The sequence below is a fragment of the Polypterus senegalus genome, chromosome 15, assembly GCF_016835505.1.
Source record: "Polypterus senegalus isolate Bchr_013 chromosome 15, ASM1683550v1, whole genome shotgun sequence".
Lineage (NCBI taxonomy): Eukaryota > Metazoa > Chordata > Cladistia > Polypteriformes > Polypteridae > Polypterus > Polypterus senegalus.
In genome coordinates this window covers 58,317,515-58,342,676 of record NC_053168.1, presented here as the reverse complement: position 1 = coordinate 58,342,676, position 25,162 = coordinate 58,317,515, and the positions used below count along the sequence as shown (strand labels likewise).

Sequence of the window (25,162 nt, the reverse complement as noted above, 5' to 3'; positions counted from 1 at the left end):
ATTCCCTGTTTATCACAGTCATTACATTTGATTAAAATCTAACACCCGTCAGAAAAATATACTTCTGAATTCTTGATAAAAAACGAACAGAGAATCTCTTTGAGGAAGCCAAAATATTAAAGTCGGAAGGAGCTGCATTATGTCATATAAAAATCTTTCTCTGACTTATATCAATGCATACCTTTAACTTCTGAAAACCTGCATTCACTAATAGGAGCAATAAAATAACTCTAATTTCACATTTTTTAGTTTTGTGGCTGTCTACAGTTCTTGAAACCCGGAAGCATTCCGGAAGTAATTTACGTGCACATACATGCACAGCTTATATTTGGAAACAAAAAGTTATTAGCTGTATTTAAACAAAAACACTCCCAAATTTCATACAAAAAAGAAAAGAAAAATCTACTACCTGTAGCCTGAAGCTAAAAGGGGTCATAGATAATGGATAATCATAGGATTATCTAGCTATTTAGTTACATCAGAGCTTCAAAATACTCAGACTGTTAAAAGTGACAGAAAAGAATTACTTTTTTTAAAAATAAGGATATGTCTTTTCTAACATACAATCTTCTGTAAAACAGAGAAGATATATTACATAAAAATTGCACAAAAAATTACATCTGATTTAAAAAATAACAAAAGATGTATTATTTTATTAGCTGCACGATAAATGTGAACCTGAGAAATGAAGTGAACATGAAAGAAATAATCTTCATAAAATCTAACTTTAACTTTAAACAGAAGAACTATAAGTTAAATAGCTCTCAGTTTGGAGTAGATCAAACAGCCGATTAGCCTAAAGTAATCATAAAGTTATCTCTTTTTAATAATTATAATCATAACCATCTTGAAGCAAGGGACTGGCACCCTTTTCATTACTGTTTCCTGCCCAGTGCAGATGGGATATGCTCCATCCCCCATAACCCTGAATTGAGCTTCAGAACTATTATCAATAATGAATTCATAGTTTGAAAAAAATGATTTTTAAGAATATGATTGCACTCAATTAGTTTTGCAAGTAATAAGTACAATGTTTTTGGTAAGTTAAAATCAATGTATTTAAAAATATTGCATATATTTACTTTAGTTTTGCCTTGATCAATGTACTTAAAATATTGTACTCATCCCTTACAATACTAATTGAATATCCACTTGTGAGAAAGAAACGTATAGAGAAACAGGAGAAAAGCAATCTTGCCTGAAATCAATGGCAACCTTTTGTTGGATCTGTCCCTGAGACTTCTTACTTCTCATCGCGAAGCAGAGCCTTACTGGAAATTGGAGGCATCTGAATTGAAATGGGAGATAAGAGGGTGTAACGGGGATGCGAGGAATACATTGAGTGTGGAGAAACTCTAGAGACAGCGTGTGTATTAACTTGTGGATTTTACTGTGAGTATTTGGTGGCAGCGTGACGAAGTTGCTTCCACAAGACCGCGTTAGCTGTGGAGCTCAACTCGGAGCATATTCTTTTCCCACCTTGTGAATTGTGTAATGCGTTTTTTGAACAGGTTTGAAGCATGGAAATGATCACTCGTACTGCGTTCAGTCAGTTCATGTGAGCTGCTCTCTTGTGTGATGTTGCGATGTTCACGGCTTTATTTAATGTTAGCTAAGACCCGACATTTAAAAGTTTCTCGCTACAACAATTTTAACTCCGTTACAAAGTGATCCAAAGTCTCGTTTATACCTTGTGTCTTCTCATTAGACTTGTATCTTGCGAATAAAGTATTCGGCGTTTTTCTTCAGCGCTCTTTGGGAGCTCTATCTTCTTTTCTATGTACTGCCAAATTTCAGCCTTCTACCTACACGGGAAGTTGGAGAATTAGTGAGTGAGTGAGGGCTTTGCCTTTTATTAGTATATGTATATATATATATATATATATATATATATATATATATATATATATATATATATATATATATATATATATATATATATATATATATATATATATATATATATATATATATATATGTGTGTGTATGTAGCTGCCGAAATAAGGTATGGTCAAGCACGGGTAAAACGCGTGTCTAAAGAAATCTCACAGTCCAAAAGTTCGTTTTGAAAATATTTAGTGAAAGTTAAAAGCAAATAACCCACACAAGAATATAAGAAAAAATAGTTACACACATAAAAGGCAAAAAAAGGGAACAATTTATCTTTCTTAAACTTAGCTTTTCTTGAGAAACTTTAGTTATTTCTGTACTTAAAAGTTCTTTACCTTTTCTTCTCTACTTAAAAATTCTTAAATTCTTATATACTTAAAGATTCTTAGATTCTTCTTCTGTATGCTTTAAGAATATGGCACAGCACGTGAATTAAGTGCTATTTTCTTACATATTTACTTCACATACTCAAAAGGCCCGTAAGGCGATTGGCACATAGGAATGTGCCCAGGCACGGTTTGAAACCATAAGCCTTCCATTCCTTACACAAGGCAAAGCTGTCACTAACTGAAGATTATTGTTTTAGTTAAAGCTGTTAGAAATGGCAGAAAAATACCAACCCAATTCTATTCATGGGGGTTATAGGAACCACCCATATTTTATGCATTATCATCTAGTGAAATATTCATGAATCTTATAGAACTAGGATAATGGTTTACATATATATATATATATATATATATATATATATATATATATATATATATATATATATATATATATAGTGTCACACACGTGTGCATGGCAGGCAGCTAAAGGGACTGAGTAAGGGCAATTCCGAATCTGACCTGGATGTGGCAGAGTGCACTGCCTCTTTTTTTCCCTTTTTCTGCAGACCTTTCACGGGAGATTTCACCTGGCCCTCTTGACATCACTTTGGGTCTGAGCCTATGGAAGAGGACCTTTCCGGCTCCAGCTCTTGTGATGTCACGTCCGGGCTCGAGCCTATGGTTGAAGACCCTTATGAGCCAGACCCCTTTGACCTCACTTCCTGTCTTTCTCTTTAAAAGCCTCCACCTTTTCCCTATTCCCTCAGTTCTGTTTTGGACTCGGTTTTGTGCACATCAGTGCTGTATACATTTTTGCAACTTTGCAGCCAGGATACCAAATATACGGGTGGCTGCCCCAAAACTTTCTATGACTCTGAGTCAAGTTTGTGACAATATGGATGTCAATATGTTCTTCCTTGAAATTTTAAAACAGCCACAAAGGTTTTTGCCACTGGGAGGGAGACACACTCAATTTTATGGAAGCCTTACCATGGTTCTGTCTGCAATCTCTTCACATAAATGCTAAACAGAGGCCAGAGACAAACCATACAAAAAACTTCCTCTTTCTTTATTTTCATTGTTTAATACAAACACTCTCGGTCTCTATGGGGGCATTTAGGAACTGTACCTTAGAATACAGGGCTATGTTATGGTCTAAATTTGCTTTAATTTTTTTCTGATTTTATTTCTAGCTTTGATTTCTCTCTTTAGACTTTATTGATATACAGAATTCATTTTGTCATTTATTTTCATGTAAGAAAATTACTTAAGACTGTTAAATATTCTCACGTTTTATTATGCCACCACATTTGTTATTATATGAACACCACCATTTTGTGTCCATTGCCCTGAAAATGCTCTGATGTGGCTACAGTGTGCACAGATGTCTGGAAGTGTATGGTGTGTAATGTTATTACGGTCAGTGTTGTGCACTTCTTTGTTATCTGAGATTGCAAATAAAACCTAATTTTTTTAGTCTGTGTTTTGCTTCAATATTGACCATAAATAACCGAGATTGTTATTTGTTTTCCTGAATGTGATTTTAGATTAATGTTTTGGTTTTTGGCGAAAGATATGACTGATTGATGGGTTAGATTTCTGGCTTTGATAAATGACTTGTCTCTTCTCCTGGTTCTTTCTTAAAATATCTCTTTGCCTCTTACTACCTGGCATAATTAATATGGAGACACCACTGTTAAATTTACAGATACCAATGTGGGGAGTGAATTAAGGAATGTTTTAGTATGTTTTGTTCATCAGTAGCAGACAGAAGTGCATAAGAAGAACTAAAGTAAGACTATGGTCATCACCATAAATTGGGTGTATGAAGAGTTTATTTTGTGACTTTTGTCTGAAACAGGTATATTTATTGTTCAACAAGTACAAATCCCTTACTATAACAGAGCATGTTACAAAAGAAAACCGCAAAGGCTAAAATAAGATCATTGAAAGAAGTCTAAAATCGCAGTCTGGAACAGTCTACACATTAAAAACAGGTAATTGACCTAGAAGTACAAGTTCAAATAAAAATAACAATTGTCAATTTTGGGTTTCATGAATAATCTGAATATTAATACTAATGCTATTTAACTGGACTCTTCATACACAGAAACTTAGAGTCATTAAGAGCTAAGAGCCTCCATGACAAACTAGAGTTTACTGACCAGCAAATTTATTATATACACAATAATCATGTTTAATTTCATTATCAAATCATTACAAGAGGTTTCATTAAAAACGTGCTATAAAAGTTAAAAGACATTTTATGAGGGGGTTTAAGATGTAATGTCATAAAAATATTTTTCCATTCCTATGTATCAGAAAATGCAGAGAAATACATTATTTTACCAAATGTTGTGAAATTCCACACCACGACCAAATGCAGGAGCCATACAGTGCATCCAGAAAGTATTCACAACACATCACTTTTTCCACATTTTATTATGTTACAGCCTTATTCCAAAATGGATTAAATTCATTTTTTCCTCAGAATTCTACACACAACACCCCATAATGACAACGTGAAAAAAGTTTACTTGAGGTTTTTGTAAATTTATTAAAAATAAAAAAACGGAACAATCACATGTACATAAGTATTCACAGCCTTTGCTCAATACTTTGTCAATACACCTTTGGCAGCAATTACAGCCTCAAGTCTTTTCAAATATGATGCCACAAGCTTGGCACAACTATCCTTGGCCAGTTTCGCCCATTCCTCTTTGCAGCACCTCTCAAGCTCCATCAGGTTGGATGGGAAGCATCTCCCTCCAGAGATGTTCAATCGGATTCAAGTCTGGGCTCTGGCTGGGCCACTCAAGGACATTCACAGAGTTGTCCTGAAGCCACTCCTTTGATACTTTGGCTGTGTGCTTAGGGTCGTTGTCCTGCTGAAAGATGAACCGTCACCCCAGTCTGAGATCAAGAGCGCTCTGGAGCAGGTTTTCATCCAGGATGTCTCTGTACGTTGCTGCAGTCATCTTTCCCTTTATCCTGACTAATCTCCCAGTTCCTGCCGCTGAAAAACATCCCCACAACATGATGCTGCCACCACCATGCTTCACTGTAGGGATGGTATTGGCCTGGTCATGAGTGGTGCCTGGTTTCCTCCAAACGGGACGCATGGCATTCACACCAAAGAGTTCAATCTTTGTCTCATCAGACCAGAGAATTTTGTTTCTCATGGTCTTTGGAGAGTCCTTCAGGTGCCTTCTGGCAAACTCCAGACTGGCTGCCATGTGACTTTTACTAAGGAGTAGCTTCCGTCTGGCCATTCTACCATACATGCCTAATTGGTGGATTGCTGCAGAGATGGTTGTCCTTCTGGACGGTTCTCCTCTCCCTACAGTGGACCTCTGGAGCTCTGACAGAGTGACCATCGGGTTCTTGGTCACCTCCCTGACTAAGGCCCTTCTCCCCCGATCGCTCAGTTTAGATGGCCGACCAGCTCTAGGAAGAGTCCTGGTGGTTTCGAACTTCTTCCACTTATGGATGATGGAGGCCACTGTGCTCATTGGGACCTTCAAAGCAGCAGAAATTTTTCTGTAATCTTCCCCAGATTTGTGCCTCGAGACAATCCTGTCTCAGAGGTCTACAGACAATTCCTTTGACTTCATGCTTGGTTTGTGCTCTGACATGGACTGTCAACTGTGGGACCTTATATAGACAGGTGTGTGCCTTTCCAAATCATGTTCAATCAACTGAATTTACTACAGGTGGACTCCAATTAAAACATCTCAAGGATGATCAGGGGAAACAGGATGCACCTGAGCTCAATTTTAAGCTTCATGGCAAAGGCTGTAAATACTTACGCACATGTGCTTTCTCAATTTTTTTTATTTTTAATAAATTTGCAATAATCTCAAGTAAACTTTTTTCACGTTGTCATTATGGGGTGTTGTGTGTAGAATTCGGAGGAAAAAAATGAATTTAATCCATTTTGGAATAAGGCTGTAACATAACAAAATGTCGAAAAAGTGATGCGATGTGAGTACTTTCCGGATGCACTGTTGATTTCATTATTGGTTAGGTCACTGTCTAAATGGGTTGTGCATGTGTTCCTTACTCAAAATGATATTTGACTGAAACAGAATAATTTCATTGTTAATAGCATTCAACAAGCTTAGAGCAGGTATACAACTGTTTTGGTTTAACTTGCAATTTGTGACTTTAGCACACATAGCTGCAAAAGACGTTAAACAAGATTCTCTGTTAAAACTATAATACTATTTTTCCATTCCAGGCTAATGACTAATAATATTATGGCACAGTCTATAATTATATGTGTATATATGGTTAGCATTAAAACAAAATCTTACCAGGATTAGGACCACTGGGTACAATAATGTCATACTTGAATTTGCAATCACATCTATTACTTCTTGTTTTTCTTGAAGTTCTGTATTACCAATCTGTTTTGAAGAAAAACAAAATGTTTAAGAGAAATAGTATTTAAACTGCAATGATTAAATTGATGAAGTTGTTATTGTTTCATAATTATCTTCAATATGATCAATTTGTATTTAGCAGACCTCATTTCTTCTGAACATAATTGATTTACATATTTAAAAAACTAGAAAATCACAATACATAATATAATTCCTTGCATACTTCTACATCACAGGCACTAGCTGGTTAAACTACTCAGTGTCACTCAATACGCAGACAAAACCAAATATTATTTGGTTTGCAGTCCACTTTCATAGTTACTGGACCACTCATCCTGACACTAGTTACCAATTCTTGCCCTCAGCTGTGTTCAGCATTCTCTTCTCAGATAATAAAACATCACAAAATGTCCAATTATATACTAAAAAGCTTGCCAGTATGATGATATGTTAGACAACCCATCTCTGGTCACCATGTCATTTCTGGAATGTTAATAGCCACTGTTCTCATCTACTGTCATTGCTAGAATGTGGTAAACAAAGTTAAGACCAAATCCTAATTAAAACATTTTTTCTGTCTTAGTTAATTAAGTTTTATATAATTTTTAATTTCACTTTTTATTGCCAGAATTATTTTTACATTGGAAATATACAGTATGCATATATCTAAGAATCTAAGAATAAAATGCTGTAATTCTTTTACATAGCGAGATGCTATTAATTCTGTAACAAATCCTTCCAAACTTTTGTGTTTTGCAAACATATGTACACATTTAGTGTTTTATATTTATGTGTGTTTTAAGACTGACTATCCTTTCTTTTCTTAGATATAATGGTAAAAATTATATATCTTCCAAGCTGTACTTGCAATGACAGTCTTTGCAAGATCGAGTAGATTCAGCAAAAATGTTATGGTTCAGAACTCTATGAGAATATGAAGTCTGTGCAGGGTGCATTTTAAATAAATATAATTATTTGTGAAAGCATTGTAAAAAGTGAATTATATCTTTAGCCCATCAGCCAACTATCCATCATTTAGTTTTTAGAAAAAGAAAGGTAGTATGGCCCCTACAGAATTAAATACAAAACAATTTTATATCTTTAGATAATAACAACATACTGCAGAAATATGGCATGAAATATCTGTAAATAAATATTTTGTTAATTGTATTTCAGTTTATTTCGATCAGATAGGTCTGTGCTTAGGAATAGGAATGTGCTTATGGATTTCAGGAGACATCCCAATCATAAGTAACCAATGAATGATTTAAATGATTCCATGGTCTAATTAACTATTATGGATATACTGTAAGTTTGAAAGATCACATATAAACAGTACAGCATTTTAAAATGTGCCTTACATGCAAAATGAACTATTAAGTAAACCTACTGTAATTATCTTAATAAACCAAAATTAATTCAACAACAACAACATTTATTTATATAGCACATTTTCATACAAAAAGTAGCTCAAAGTGCTTTACATAATAAAGAATAGAAAAATAAAAGACACAATAAGAAAACAAAATAAATCAACATTAATTAACATCGAATAAGAGTAAGGTCCAATGGCCAGGGGACAGAAAAACAAAAAACTCCAGACGGCTGGAGAAAAAAAATAAAATCTGTAGGGATTCCAGACCATGAGACCGCCCAGTCCTCTCTGGGCATTCTACCTAACATAAATGAAACAGTCCTCTTTGGATTTAGGGTTCTCATGGAAGGGCTTGATGATGATGGTCACGTAGACTTCTGCCTTTTAATCCATCCATCATTGTTGGAGCATCATGAAGCTTTGAGTAGGTGGAGGTGGCACAGGCCACCACCACAAAGAAACCGGAAAAAGAAACAGAAAAGAGAGTAGGGGTCAGTACCGATTTTAGTGCCACCATGAATAGTTATTATGATGAATTGAACATACAGAGTATCAGGATTAAGTTAAATTAAGTTAAAATGAAGTTATAAAAGGCCATGTTAAAGTAATGTGTTTTCAGCAGTGTTTTAAAGTGCTCTACTGTATCAGCCTGGCGAATTCCTATTGGCAGGCTATTCCAGATTTTAGGTGCATAGCAGCAGAAGGCCGCCTCACCACTTCTTTTAAGTTTTGTTCTTGGAATTCTAAGGAGACACTCATTTGAGGATCTGAGGTTACGATTTGGAATATAAGGTGTCAGACATTCCGATATATAAGATGGGGAGATTATTTAAGGCTTTATAAACCATAAGCAGAATTTTAAAGTCAATCCTGAATGACACAGGTAACCAGTGTAGTGACATCAAAACTGGAGTAATGTGTTCGATTTTCTTTTCCTAGTTAGGATTCTAGCAGCTGCATTCTGCACTAGTTGCAAACGATTTATGTCTTTTTGGGTAGTCCTGAGAGGAGTGCGTTACAGTAATCTAGTCGACTGAAAACAAAGCGTGAACTAATTTCTCAGCATCTTTCAGTGATATAAGAGGTCTAACTTTACTTATGTTTCTTAAGTGAAAATATGCTGTCCTAATGATCTGATTAATATGTGATTTAAAATTCAGATTACAGTCAACAATTACCCCTAAGCTTTTTACCTCCGTCTTGACTTTTAATCCTAATGTATCCAGTTTATTTCTAATAGCCTCATTGTATCCATTATTGCTGATCACTAAGATTTCAGTTTTCTTTATTTAACTTGAGAAAATTACTATTCATCCATTCTGAGATACAGTCAGACATTGTGTTAGTGAATCAATAGAATCGGGTCATCAGGTGCTATTGATAAGTACAGCTGTGTGTCATCAGCATAGCTGTGGTAGCTCACGTTGTGCCCTGAGATAATCTGACCTAACGGAAGCATGTAGATTGAGAATAACAGCGGACCCAGGATAGAGCCTTGTGGAACACCATATGGATATCATGTGTCTTGAGTTGTAATTCCACAACTAACAAAATATTTTCTCCCTGTCAGGTAGGATTCAAACCAATTTAAGACACTGCCAGAGAGGCCCACCCATTGACTAAGGCGATTTCTAAGAATATTATGATCAATGGTGTCAAATGCAGCACTCAGATCTAAGAGGATGAGAACAGATAAATGGCCTCTGTCTGCATTTACGCAAATCATTTACTACTTTAACGAGTGCAGTTTCTGTGCTGTGATTTGTTCTAAAACCCGACTGAAATTTATCAAGAATAGCATGTTTATTTAGGTGGTCATTTAACTGCATAATGACTGCCTTCTCCAGAACTTTACTTAAGAAAGGCAGGTTAGAGATGGGTCTAAAATTTTCAAGAGCGAGGGTCAAGATTATGTTTCTTAAGTAGGGGTTTAACTACAGCAGTCTTAAGACAGTCTGGGAAGACCCCGTATCTAATGACAATTTACTATGTCAGAACATTATCAATTAGCACGCCTGATACTTCTTTGAAAAACCTTGTTGGTATTGGGTCAAGGACAGGTGGAGGTTTTAATTGAGATATTATTTTTGTAAATCAGGTAAACCTATCCTAGTGAAAGAGTTTAATTTGTTTATAACAGGATGCTGGGGTTTAGGAGGATCCTTAGTGTTGGAGGGATATACTATGTTATTTCTAATATCATTAATTTTTGATTGAAAATACAGCGATAGCCTCACAGGTTTCACTGGAAGCACTTAGGAGGCATTCCTTTGAGTTACCTGGGTTTAGTAGGCGATCAATTGTAGAAAATAAGACTCTGGGATTACTAGCATTGTTATTTATAATCTTGAGAAATAGCAGCTCTCAAGACGGACAGTGTTATTGTATTCTGTTATTTTGACTTTTAATATTTCATAGTGGATAGTAAGTTTAGTCTTCCTCCATTGACGCTCAGCTCTGCGCATGTTCTCTTTAAATCAGACACTCTTTGGGTCTTCCATGGTATAACAATGCTAGAAGATTTTTTCACTGTCTTTTCAGGTGCAACTATGTCAACAGCAGCTCTCACTTTAGTATTAAATCTTTCCACCTTACTATTTACATTATCCTCGCTATTATAGCTGGCACTATAAACGGACTGATTGCTTAAAATGTTTGTAAGTTTTAAAGCTGCTGCGAGTCAAAGAAGCGTTTTTAACAATATGCTTCTCATGAGTGTTTTTATCATTATTTCTATATTAAAAGTAGAAGAAAATGGTCTGATAGACCAATATCAATGATCTGTTTTATATCAACTTTCAGTCCTTTAGTAATCACTAAGTCTAATGTATGACCTGCTTTATGTGTAGGCTGATTTATGAGTTGTCTCAAATCAAAAGAATCCAGGAGGTTCATAAATTCTTTTACTTTTAGATCACACTGATTATCTATATGAAAATTAAAGTCGCCAACTATTAGGAGTGTGTCATAGTAATTAAAATTGACATTAAGTCAGAGAATTCCTCAAAAAGCGTTATATTTAGGAGGTCTATACACGGATAATACTAGAACTTGAGAATCTCCATGATAACAACGTGAGATACTCAAAGGACTTGAACTTACCAAAACTGACATCTTTACATTTTAATGGCTCGAGTAAATGTTAGCCAATCCGCCCCCTTTTTCCTGGCGGTCTGCATGAGTAAAACTGTAATCCGAGGGCAGATTCGATTAAAACAGCGCCATCTGAGCTAAGCCACGTTTCACTTAGTGCAATAAAATCTATTTTTTTATCACTAATAAGATCGTTGATAAAAAACGTTTTGTTAGTTAAAGCTCTAACATTTAATAGTGCCATATTTAATGTTTGGAGGTGCAGAGATGAATACTATATGCGTTATTGATATTTGGAATAGGAACTAAATTATTTTATTAGCGCTCTGTGTGTATTTTTGTTTAATCTGTGATCTGTTTTATAGTTTTAATACATTGTTCCTCTAAAATAGTGATTTTAATTAGATTATTGGAGTTTATGCCGTATTTCCTAGATTTTCTACGTGCATTGAGATTGCTTATTACAGTATTAATGTTGTGCACTTTAACGGAAGATTCTATTAAACACTTATCATGTCCTAGCACAACAGTATCATTTCGGAAGGGGTTAAGAGCAGAGATAGATAGTCAAGATAAACGAATTACCTTCGATATGTTTTCGCAGAGGACCCGGCGCAAACTGTTCGGATGCAGGCCATCACGCTTGAAGAACGCGCCTTTCCAAAAGAGATTCCAATTGTTGATGAAACCGACATCCTTCTTCTTGCAGAAACCCTATAGCCAGTTGTTCAATCCTAGCAGACGACTGTAGTACTCGTTGGATCGTCTGACGAGAGGTAGTGGACCCGAAACGAAGATCTTTGCCGATGGGGTCCTCTTCTTCGTGTCTTTAATCAAAGCTGCGAAGTCAGCCTTCAGGATTTCTGATTGTCAGTGCCTTATATCGTTAACGCCGGCATATTCATACTAAACTCTTTAATTGTAGATGGTTGAGCTATAGTTGGGGCTCAGCCAGTGTTCTGAGAAGGGAAAATAGCATCTGTGTTTCACCATGCTTTCCTTCCTGGTCAAAACTGTCTCCCTTTTTGTGTCACCCACCTTGTGACATTTTGACTTCCCACTACAATACACTTCTAAATCACCACTTTGGGTAAACTCTGTAAATGCAGTTACATTGTGCACAAATTAACAAACGTAGGAATATAAAAGACAGGATCTTTGAACTACTGGCAATTAGTAAATCTCACATTTAAAAGGGTCCCCATTGTATCACTTTATTTTTGACGATATCTGTTATACTTCCATTTTCTTTGAAAATAATGTGTTGAAGAGTAGTTGAGGTAGTGATGATTTTGTTGTTTTTTCGTATGTTGTACATAATTAGAGCCATTTTGAGCTACATTATGTGTTGTTACAAGAAAAGGCAGCAGCAGTAGTAGTAGTATTGTCATGTGCACAGGATCCAGTGAAATTTGATAGGCAGAAAGCGAACATGCAGTCAAGTTTAAGTCAAATGTTGCTGAGGTCTTCTTTTATTTGTCGTTTCCACACAACAGACATTTTATTAGCCTACTGATACCGGGTAAAACAGATAGCTAGGACAACATTCTCATACATCAGAGGCCAATGACCTGGAAGCAAAACATTTTCAGAGCAAATATTTTTAGGCTGGGCAGGGCCGTGTTTTCATACTTCACATAATTTAACAAGATGCACACCCTCATTCACTCTAGGATATTTTAACTATCTTACTCACATTACTCACAAACATACCCACACTTTAATTCATTCATCCATCCATTATCCAACCCGCTATATCCTAGCTACAGGGTCACGGGGGTCTGCTGGAGCCAATCCCAGCCAACACAGGGCGCAAGGCAGGAAACAAACCCCGGGCAGTGTGCCAACCCACCGCAGTACACACAATTTAAGTCAGTTAAAAGCATACTTCTAACTACAGAAGATATGGAATTATCTATGATATGTTTGAACCGAATTCATTCTGGTATTATTATTCCAAACAATTAAACTCAATCATTTAAATTCATATTATTTTTTAACTGAAAATCCACAGTGGGGTAAAGTGTTTTAGTGTTGTATTAAGATTAATCTATCTTGACATTTTCTGTTACTAGGGAGCTTTGGCCCCTGCTCGCTTTGCTCATCAACCCCCCGGCGTGTGCTACACACCAGCCACTTCACGTCTCTGCCACTTGCATATGTGGATTTCACTTTCACCAAACGACAACTCTTTTAATTCTCGCAGATACGCCTCTTCATTGGGAAGAAACACTACTTTTCCTTGATCGCAACACGAATTAGACGATCTACAAGTCTCCGACTTAAAGATTAAATCTGAACAATATATTCGATCTCTTTTCACTGTTCTGTTATTTCACCGAGTAATAATTTAATAATTTCCATTTGTTTGCACTAATGCGATCTTTACTATTATTTTTTTGAGAATTTTAGTACTTTCGTTATCTCTAACCTGCTATGCATGTGTATCTCGCCAACGTTTTTACATTTTTTATGACATTCTAGTTTGTCATCTACTCTGTGTCTTTGTTCAAATTTGTATTTATTGTCACAAGTTTAAATTTTTAACATTCTTCTACCTTATTTTTATTTCACCTTTTTCTGATGAATATGTTCCTTTATTGTATTTACATATGTACAGTACTTTATTAGTGACAAGGGGTACACACTCAGATGCAAATGACAAAGCAAAAGGACGGCAGCTACTTCTGTGTTATGTTCATTTGTGTGCTAATTAGTAAGATAAGGCTTCAACATAACCTCAACATTAAGAATAAGTAAATTATTAAAAAGTAAAATAAATAAATAAACTCACCTCAGTATAATGTAAAAATGTTTATTACATTCCAATCAAAATTTAGAAAAACCATTTTGTAATTTTCGGTTTGACATAAAAAGGCAGAAACTGGGAAACAGCTTTCACAATGAAGGTGGAAATTCAGTTAAAAGCAAAAGATCTGTCTGATCTAAAGTGAAATAGCTGCTAGCACAAAAAGCACTGGTCATGCACAATAAAGCCTTCACTGATGTAAAGATACTAAAATAAATGTGTTATAAGCATTTTTCCGGTGTTTACTAGTGATAAATTGATGGATAAAGTTTTTGAATCTGTGAAACAAGTACACATTGGTATCAGTAGTCAGTCAGATTGGTTGTATACATTCCCAGCCATTGATGAACCAACAGAAAGCACAAATGTAGAACAACTGCATTTATGGCTGACATTTTAATGGAGCAGAATTCAGAGTTGAACACTAGACACATGTGGGCAGAAGTTTGACAGTGCCTGAGCACCATTTTTTTTCTCTAAGTGCACCTTTTGTTCTGTTTATGATTGATAAAGCGAACATGGAGTGAATTATTTAATTATCTCCTTGTTAACTATAAGGTGTGAACTATGAAATCAAAGTAAGAAACCTGGAATGAACTACTTACTTTCATTCTGAATTCTTGCATGCATTTTTTAACATTAACATTACCTGCCATTTTCAGACTGTTGGTATGATATTGTCAATTTCTGATTTTCTAAGAAAATTATTCACCTCAAACTTTATCCTGCCCACACAAAAATGTATAGTGAGCACACAAAACATTTTCATGTGCATGTTAAACTATCTCCTGAGCCCAATATGTTGTCTCAGCAACATGAGAAATACGATTTTTTGTTTTTTTTAACTCACGCACTTAACAGGCTGCTTGGATACAAGGATGTCCAAAAATAAAAAGACCCTTTTATTAGCATTCATACAGGTACATAGAATATCTTTTAAGCATGAAAAAAATCTCTTTAGAGTTTTAAATTATTAAGCAAACCAGTTTTCTAAATTTTGTTTAAAAATTTGCAATTGTGTGCTTTTGACCATTATTCCTGTCTAATGACAGAAACTTTAAAGTTGATTGGCCAGATGTATTGCAGGACAATAGAAACCAAATAATATTTTACAGGAGCTTGATGTACATAGATTTCCATCCATCCATCCATCCATTATCTAACCCGCTATATCCTAACTACAGGGTCATGGGGTCTTCTGGAGCCAATCCCAGCCAACACAGGGTGCAAGGCAGGAAACAAACCCCAGGCAGGGCACCAGCCCACCACAGATATACATAGATTTCATATAATTTAAATATGACTAAAAAACTGATTTGGAGTATAGCCTGTAGTCACAGAAAACCACTGGCTGCCTTTCTAAAAATAAAAAAGCAAATCATAAAGGTATAAACATAATGTATACTTAGAAAAAACAAAACTGATGTTGATCTCTGCTCATTCAATGCATGTATCTCTAGTATAAAGTGAAACTGATTTTTGCATTCTTTTTTCTCAAAGCTCTTTTCTTTCCCCAATACAGTTTGGCACATAGGTGCACCTCTTTTACTAACATGTAGCTGCCATCAGTGGCCTTGAGCAAATGACAGCAAAATCTAAAATCAGTTCCAGATAATGTTGGGTCAAGGACACTGTTGTTTCAAGTATATGGTAATTTTGGAATAATCAGTGATACTTATACCACATTTAGAGCAACATTAACAAGTCAAGATGGGGAGCATGCACTGGTACAGTGTGTTGCCGCACCCACTACACAACGAAACAACTCAGGATCCCAGTTGGCAACCCCCAAGGCAGAAACGTGGTCCAGTCCCACCCTCTGGAAATGATCCTCTATCTGGCGCAGCCAGGTGTTATGTGGGCGACCCCTTGGCCTGGTCTAGCCACTCGGGTCCCCAACAATAAGGATTTTTACACCCTTGGGGAAATGCGCCACATGGCCGTAGTGCGTAACTGACGCTCCCTCACAACGCAGGTAATGTGCCTCATTCGGGACTCTGTGAACAAACGCTCATTCGACACAAAGTCACACCAATGATACCCAAGGATTTTCCGGAGAGACACAGTACCAAAGGAGTCCAGTCTTCATCTCAGGTCACTGGATAGCGTCCAGGTCTCGCAACCATACAGCAAGACAGGAAGCACCAGGACTCTAAAGACTTGGACCTTCGTCCTTTTGCATAGATATCGGGAGCGCCACACATCCCTTTCCAGCGACCTTATGACCCCCCCATGCTCTCCCAATCCATTGTAATAAGAATGACCATTAGACATTGCGATGGTTTGGGGCAGCCACCCGTATCATTTTTCCTAGCTGCAAAACAGTTGCAAAAACATATTTTAATGCATAAGATCGAGTCCAAAACAGAACTGCCTCTCTAAACACAAGATGGCAGCTTTAAAGGTCAGTGGAGGAAGTGATGTCATCAGGACTGGAACCAGAAGTGACGTCATTGGCTGCCCCAGAGCCCGGCGGGATTTCCCTAGAATGGTCTGCAAAAGATCGAGAGGGAAAATTAGTGCACTTCGCCACCTGCTGGTCCAGCGTGGAATCACATGTATTCGAGCCCTTTAGTTGTCTCCTAAACACACGTGTGTGACACCGTCTACTGACTTCATAGGAAGAGTCACCAAAGACATGAATGTCACTGCCAAGGTAAGTAAACCTCTCGACAAGGTCAACACTCTCTCCGCAGACAGACACACTGCTGATTGCTGTGCCCAAGAGGTCATTAAAGGCCTGGATCTTGGTTTTTATCCAGGACATTCGCAAGCCCAGGCATTCAGACTCCTCACTCAAAGCCTCCATTGAAGATCACAGCATCATCAGCAAAGTCAAGATCCGTGAATCTTTCTTCACCGACATATGCCCCACAGCCGCTGGACCCCATGACCTTGCCCAACACCCAGTTCATACAAGCATTGAACAGAGTAGGAGCAAGAACACACCCCTGACGAACCCCAGAATCAACTGGGAAAAACACAAAGGTTCTACCTCTACTCTGCACAGCACTCACAGTACCAGTGTATAGGCTGGCCAGGAAACTCAGCAACCTCGAGGGGATTCCGCAAACCATCAGGATGTCCCACAGGGCAGTTCGATCAACTGAGTCGAACGCTTTACGAATATCGACAAACGCTGCAAAGAAACTCTGCCGATATTCGCATTTGCGCTCCATGAGAACCCTCAGTGCCAGGATGCGGTCGATGGTAGACTTCTTAGACTTCAACATTAACAGAGACAAATAATTTTGTGAAAACTACTACAGAGAAGTAACTAAGTTAATGTTTACTGTCAAATGATTAATCCTATCTCACTGGACTATATTACTCAGCTCCAATAATACAACCAGATATTAATGGTGTAGATTCTATCCATGCATCTTTCAATCCACATTTACCAGGCTTAGAAACACAAAGAAATGGTGGAGGCTATCCAACAGCCTTGAACAAAATGATGGAATATACTTCAGACAGAAGGATAGTCAATGGAATGGCTCACCAATGCACACAGCCCAAACTCAATCAAATAACAGTCACCGAGGCCTATAATCTTTATATTTGGTCCTTATGGTCTGATACAATTCCATTTTGAACATTTTCTTTAACATACTTAGTTTAACAATCATCTTTAAAATTTATTGTAAATTCATTTATATTAAAAAGAATGTTTCATGCCAGGAAATTGAAAGGGTCTGGTCCATCTGTAATCTGTTGTTTAGGCATAGTGAAAGATAAATAATTGCTCAGCATTCTCTCTTCAAGCTCTGCTTACTTCATTCCTTTGCACCTTCAGGAGATTTATAAACTCCAGTGACTGTTTAATTTTTTTGGAATGAAATACTCTTTGTATGCTTTGTTAATTAATCTACTGACAGATATACATTACTTATGCACTTTTTTTTAAAAAGAAAGGTAAGTATATGTTTTTCAGACTCGCATTAACTATTGTGAAATAGTGTGTGCTTCCCTGACATCTGTTTTTTTTTTCTGCAAAACCATTGTAGGAAAACTATATCCACCTAGGGAATCACCTCCTATAGTGCCATTAATAATATAAAGACTCAAGGAGAGATTCAGAACATGGCCTCTTTTCTCTACATTATCAAAGCCCTTCAGTAACTATGATAAATTAATGAATGCATGTCGTTTTGCTTAAATAATTTTATGCTAAAGCACTTTAATGACTTACAAAACAAATCCCAACAGTGTAGAGTATTAAAGTTTGCCTTAAATAGCAAAGAAAACATTTTTGTTTGATATAGTGTGTGTTATCTTTTCATTTAATGAAGAGGTTTGTTTCATTCCTAAGCATATGTACAGTATAAGATCCTTTGAACATAGCCATTTTAAGCAAGCTAAAAAAAACCTGCAATTTACTTTTTTTGTAATGCACAAAGTCTACAAACCTCTTCTTGTCAATTTAAGTTTACATTTATTCAATCAATAATTAATGAACATCATATGTCCAGGATGAAGTATAAATATTTGTCATGCACAATATTAAGTGTAACGTTTCTTCCATCTTTCAGTAATTGCTCTTGTGAGACAATTTCAGCAATAAAAACGTTAATATTTTCTGGTGTTTTTGACTGTAGTAATTCCTAACATGGTCAAATGTCAGTCCTTAATACACATTTATAGTGAATAAGAAACAGAAATATTCGGAAATAACTATATGTTCTTTTCACTGCAAAGTAAAGGAGCCAGTAGAAAGGTAAATTAAGAACTTTAAAAAAATAACAAATGAAAAACAATCATATGGAGAGGCTAGTCTGTGACGGAATTACAGAAGGTGAAATCAGTTTTTACTGTGTATAGTAAGTGAATAATTTCATGTAATTTTAAAACAAACAGATTAAATAGAAACACCCCACTGTTGTCCTTTCTAGATCAATTTAGCCCTGTGTGAAAAAGGGAAAAGAGAGAAGTATCAAGACAGCTAAATGAGAGAATAGAATAGAAAGCCTTTATTGTCATTTAATCAGTACAATTGAATTATACTGCAACCCAACCAAAGAGCCAGAAACTAAAGAAATATGGGAAATGGTGAAAGGAATAATAGATTTCTATACCACTGAGCAATGGCAGCTCAGCTCCCAACCAACCTGGCAACAGATGACAACCTCCTGATATTAGAACAGAAAAGCATATTAATCTAACACATAAGACACAGAGATTTCCAACAGGACCATTTAAAATGGAAAAAGAAAACCATGGGATTTCCAGCAAGGGACAGTGCCAAGTTAACAGCTATTATGCCCAAATCATACTGTACACAGAATTGAGAGGAAGAACAGAGGGAATCTAGGAGGAGAAAGTTGCCTGGTTGGAATGCAATCACCAGAAGGAAGATTGAGAAAATGACTACAATAAGGAGACAAGGGACAGTTCCAAAACATATGGAGAGAAGTCCCAGGGAACAAAAAGAAAAAGTGTCAGTAAGTGTCAGTAGCCATAATGTTTATGGAGTGTACAAAATAGTTTGTGGAACCATTGAAACTGAATATGTTGGCTTATGTATTGCAGCACAGACTGGAGACTGGCTTCACATGCAGATACAGGAAATAAGAGAGATAAAAAGATTGAGGGAAAGATAAGGGGAAGATAACAGAACTCTTAACGTTTTAATGACTGACCCGTGTCAGAGATAAAAGAAGAAAGAAAAGGTAACACAGAAACTAGACCTCAGCAACAATCATCCACATGTCAAAAACATCTCCAAGCATGCTGATGCCTTGGTGAGTCCATGAAAGAAAGGAAGACATAGTGTTGGCTGCTACACAATTATACTAGTAGACACAAACAAAAGCTGATACATTTTGGCAAATGCCATCAATGTTGTTTGGCTGCTTCAGATATTCAAATTTTGTTCCTGTTTTCTATAGTAACTTAATTGTTTGATATCAATAAGATTATTGTAGATACACAAATTAACATCCATACTTTAAATAAACATGCACACCAAAATAAAAGAAAAGCCATTTAATGAAAAATGTCATATAATATTTAAACTGCACAAAGTAAGTTTAAGAACTAAATTATTATGTAGCTGTTCCAGAAACACATTTCCAGGAAAACTATTTTGAAATTGTTTGGGGAAAAACCAAAGTATTTTGGTGGCAGTGATCTTTGCTCTGCATTTTAAATTAGCTGAAAATTGCTCTAGCAATTCTCAAGGACTATTTCATCTTTGACTACAATAAGAGGTAAACTCTAAAACAATTGAACAAACAGATTTAAATATACAAAAGAAATGCCAAACAAATACCTTTTCATGTAAATAATCATGCATATGCTTGATATGCACAATATCATCTTCATCTGTATTTTTTAACTTTCTCATTAAATTCCAAGTTTGCCAGGAGTTAAGACTAACTTGACAGAAATAACTGCAAAATGAAAACCCATCTTGATACCAGCAAATTGCATTGTACATTTCTGACTTAATGATTTTATACTTACTATAATAATATTGTAACTTTCTTGGGATGACACATGTTGAATACATAATTTCCTTTTCCATATTCTCCTGATATAACTTCTACCTCCTGCAAAATAATAATAATAATTATAGTGGAATCTGAGGTGCTTAAGTATACATCAAAGATCATGAACAATTTGCTTTCTTTGGAATACCTACTATCATTAAAAATACAGTAAAAGATACACACAAAAAGGCTTGGGAAGGTGTGGTAAGGTTCTTGCACTGTAGCACATTAAACTTCAGTAATGGTGCCAGGGTTGCACAGTATACCAGTACTGGAAAAGTACCAAAAAACCCACATTTTAAAATGGTACGGTACCAGCATTTTGGGGTTTAGGGTATTGGAAGTAAACATCAGCTTTCCTCTTAATTGCATAGGTAGAAATACGTTCATTCTGTAGACTTCACAAAACAAAACCACAGGCTTTGACACATTCAAGATTGAGACTTCACAGTGGGAACTGCCCTCCCTTATTACGTCAACAAGATCAGAACTTGGAGTTATCCGTTATTTGCTGTTTGGTACCAGCTCTAAATTCTGAAAGCCAGTACTGATTAACAAGTTCTAATACCATATAAAAATCATTACATAAATTGCTAATATCAAACTAGATTGTGGAATTTAATCAGAACAGACATTATGATATGACAGCAAAACAATCAGGTAACTGCATATATCATATACAGTTTATTTTAAAACTGTATTGCTTGAATATCAAAAACATTCCAGCCTACTATTGGCTGTAATAAGACTGATAACCAAGGAGCACAGTGGTGTCTGCAAAGTGATCTGAAACCTTAATTTTGAACAAACTATTAAAACTGTACATTCAAAGGGCCTAAAATACTCTTTACACAAAACAAATCCAAAGAGGTTAAAATACTGACAGGGCTGTTAATGCATTCATAGAGAATTACTGTGAATTGTTGGAAGCAGCCAATCTGTGCAGTACCTAGCAATTTACATATTAAAGCTATTTAGCCATTAAAAGGGATGACAGTTATTATCAAGTTTCATTGCAAGGCCTTCTTCATTAGATGGATGGATTTGAGAAAACCACCATTTTTTTCAGCCATTGTTACCAGTAGCCACTGGATAAGTATAGATTTACTTGAAACACAATACTTTCCCACAGAACCTCCACTCTTTTGCACATTCAAAATGTTTTTCTCCTATATTATCAAATGCTACAGTATTTTTTCCTCTGAAATATTGCTAATAAATTTTGTTTCTGGTGTTATCAGTTGTATAGTCAAAGCTCAAGAGGCAAATTAACATTTAAAAAGTACCAAAATAAACAAGTACAGTACTTACAAAAAACAAAAACATCACAAGTTGATAAGTTTTTATCAAATCTACTATGTTGATATTTCCAGTCCTAACAGGAATCAGTTACATCAAGCATTAATTGTCATTTAAAAGTGAGTAAGTCATTACTTGAACAAGCTCACATTATTCTAAAAGAAATACACTTATTTGCATTCTAATAAGCGGTTAACAGATGTGTCAAGAGAATTCATTTAAATATAATGGCCAAAGAGGATGATAAAATTACAAGGAAACAAAGATCTTAGGCAAGTTTACCATCAGGATATGAAAAGTAAATCGAATCACAAAACCTTTTTCTGTAAAATGCCTTTTAAAACGAACAACTGGGCAAGAAGGACCTAGTTCATAGAATTAATGAAGAACTGAATAAGCAACTGATAGAACTACAATGGTATTGTCAGTTGAATAGGAGTACCTGTAAAGTGCAGTACTTCAAAGATGCAATGCATACAAAAGACTGGCAAGTGAAAGCCAGACTGAGAGTCTACAGTCCGAGCAAGTACTCCAGGTATGGCAGCAGACACCATTCCAGCTAGGTACATTGTTACCTTTTTAATCTTTTGTTCCTCAACATGTGTTTACAGCACATTCCCATGACTGAAACTAGAAGTATTCTTCATCCTTTTAACATGAAAATACAAAATGCCAACAACATTTAATTGCTTTACCAATCAACACCTACCAATACTACCTTCTCCTTTGGCCTGTGGAGGTATTAGTCTATCAAATACAGAAAGTCTAGTGGATATACCACAAAAGTAATATTACTTTTTATATAAAGAACAATTGTAACTTTGCCAGAGCAGTGCACATGTTTAACATATAATATCTTATAATTACAAATTTTATTATAGATAGAGTACAGACAGGTTAAGTAAAGCTGATGTCACATTGCACAACTTCTAGCTGGAGTAGATGGCAAACTTGAATACTGGATTTGCTGATCTTGTCACCCGAGTATGTCAATTTACCTTACTAATAATTGCAAAGTATGTCAAAATATACAACTGTGTGGTGACTTCCAGCACAGTTTCGCATTTTCAAAGTATCTCAAGCTCATACTTTTTTTCTGACAGGCAATATCATGCTGCCTGTCAGAGCTGGAGGGCATCTAAAGGGTTGAAAGTTATGGTAAGTTCAGCTGCACTCTCAACATTTTTTTTTTCTTTTTTCCATTCTATTGTGGTACATACAACATGAGAGATTAGACAGACAAAACACCTGCATTGCTTATTCCTTGTCACTGCATTATCTGGATTGTACTTCCAGGTAAGTGCTTGTGGGTTGTCATTTCTCATGAGTATAGAGCTGCTCCTATGACTTATTACCAAATTAAACCTGTTTGCTCTTCTCAAGTCCAGTTGCAGACTAGTTCGGCTGAGTCACCGGGTATATCATACTCACTGACTGAAGGTCACAAGAGGGTATAATGACAGCCCCTGATTAACTAAGATTATGTAATGAAGTCTACAACTGAAAATCACTGGAAAAGTCAAGAAATCTGACATGGCCTTAACTTTATTAATGAATTAGTGGTGGTAGTTGAATCAGAAGCCTTATTGTTTAAAGTTCTATGTCTTAACATTAACCTTCAACTGCCTACAAAACAATCTGCAAAGAATCATAGATGAAAACTGCCAAATGAAGATATTGAAAAATCAGACTCAAAATGACGTAAAGCTATACTAGGTTGTTGTACCGTGTTAGCCATTATGAATGTAGAGAAAAGCCAAGCAAAATGACACCTTTTATTGGCTAACTAAAAAGATTACAATATGCAAGCTTTCGAGGCAACTCAGGCCCCTTCTTCAGGCAAGATGTAAAGCTATACAGTAATTTCTGTCAAAAGAATTTTCATACTGTCACCTTAACCCTAACTTAAGTTAGAAAAATATATCATCTATTAAGCTGTTAATTCCTTTAACTCATTTAATTAAAGTAGTAGGTCCTTTCTTTACAAATTTCCACTGTCATAATACAATTTTAAAATATATTTAATTTAAACCAGAAATATTTGAGCAAGATGTGTAAATCAGTGGCTAAGCATAATCTCAAAACTGTTCAGATGGTATTATTTAAGAAAGGTTAAAAGTGAATCCATATCAAGTGTTTACTCCTTTGGAGATTTAAGGCTTAGACAATAACAGAATATTTGTAATTTTCTTTTCGAAAGGTTAGTAATTTTATTTTCATGTAAATAGAAGTTTGGCTATGGGATCAAATATTTGCTATCGAGTTAAGTTCAACTTCTGATTCTATGATGTTCAAAAAATCGAGAACAGTGTGTTTTATATTGGTGTCAGTATATGTATCTGTGCATGTTGGTGGAAGTCTATGTACAATGATAACTTCCCAAAAAAATGAATTATCTTTTTTAAACAAGTTGCATTATGTATGCCTTGTTACACATTGCATGCTGGCTGATGAAGGGAAAAAAATGAACACACAAATACACACACACACACACACCACAACAGCTCTGTAAAGGCCAATGGACACGGAGGCATTAAGCCACCCCGTACCAATCTGTCTATGCATCTTGATTACTTTATTTGACACAATGTGTTTAGTTTTAAACTAAATATTATTTAAGATGTTCATGACAATTTCTTGTTCATTTTTCTGTACATTTCTGTTCACAATAAATATAAGTTAATGTACTTGATTCTCTATTACTGCATAGTACAATCAATTTTTAGTAATGTCCTATTGTATCAAGTGAAATTTACTTGGAAGACCTCCATACTGATTCTTTGGGTTAATTCAGTGTGTTATATTTAACAGTGTGCAGTACATTGCATATCCAAGCATAATAATAAGAATTGATTTACAATTAGTGGGCGGCAAGGTGGAGCAGTGGTAGAGCTGCTGCCTCACAGTATGGAGACCAGGGTTCACTTCCCAGGTCCTCCCTGTGTGGAGTCTACATGTACTCCCTGTGTCTGCGTGGGTTTCCTCCGGGTGCTGTGGTCTCCTCCCACAGTCCATAGACATGCAGGTTAGGTAGTCTTATATATTGGTGACAAGAGGAAAACTGTTGAAACCTTGGTCCTGTATATATTTTTTTTCTTAATGGGGAAAAAAAAATTGGATTTTGTTTTTTAGTATATCCTTAATGAGGCGAAATTAACTTTCAATTTAAAAAATGAATATGAGATCTATGGTCCAGTTTAGCATGTTTAAGCTAGTTCATCTGACATGTGCAAAATAATCTCACTTTAGTACCTTTTTCATATATTTACAGATGTGTATGCTTTATGTATACATTTAACTTATACTCTTCCATTTCCTACCTGTCTTTTGTTAATTATTTTAATATTATACTCATTCCTATTATGAAAAACTACATTTTACTCATTATTAAAAAAAAGTATGTTTCTTATGTATTTTCCCTGCTGGTTATTATATTCCAATATGCCATGAGGTTTCTGGATGTGTACATATTAATTTAATAATAACACTTT

The 25,162-nt window shown here is 35.7% G+C and overlaps 1 protein-coding gene across 1 annotated transcript in view; it reads right to left on the bottom strand.

Annotated features, from left to right (window-relative positions):
- The window catches only part of LOC120515491 (D-ribitol-5-phosphate cytidylyltransferase-like), a 98,804-nt gene extending 76,564 nt beyond the window's left edge, over positions 1 to 22,240 (bottom strand). The window contains exons 1-3 of the mRNA XM_039736552.1: positions 22,114 to 22,240; positions 20,347 to 20,432; positions 6,536 to 6,628 (exon numbers count right to left, since the gene is read on the bottom strand). Of these exons, the coding sequence (XP_039592486.1) occupies positions 6,536 to 6,628; positions 20,347 to 20,432; positions 22,114 to 22,240 (306 nt within the window). The remainder of the gene's footprint in view (positions 1 to 6,535; positions 6,629 to 20,346; positions 20,433 to 22,113) is intronic.
- Positions 22,241 to 25,162: the final 2,922 nt, after the last annotated feature.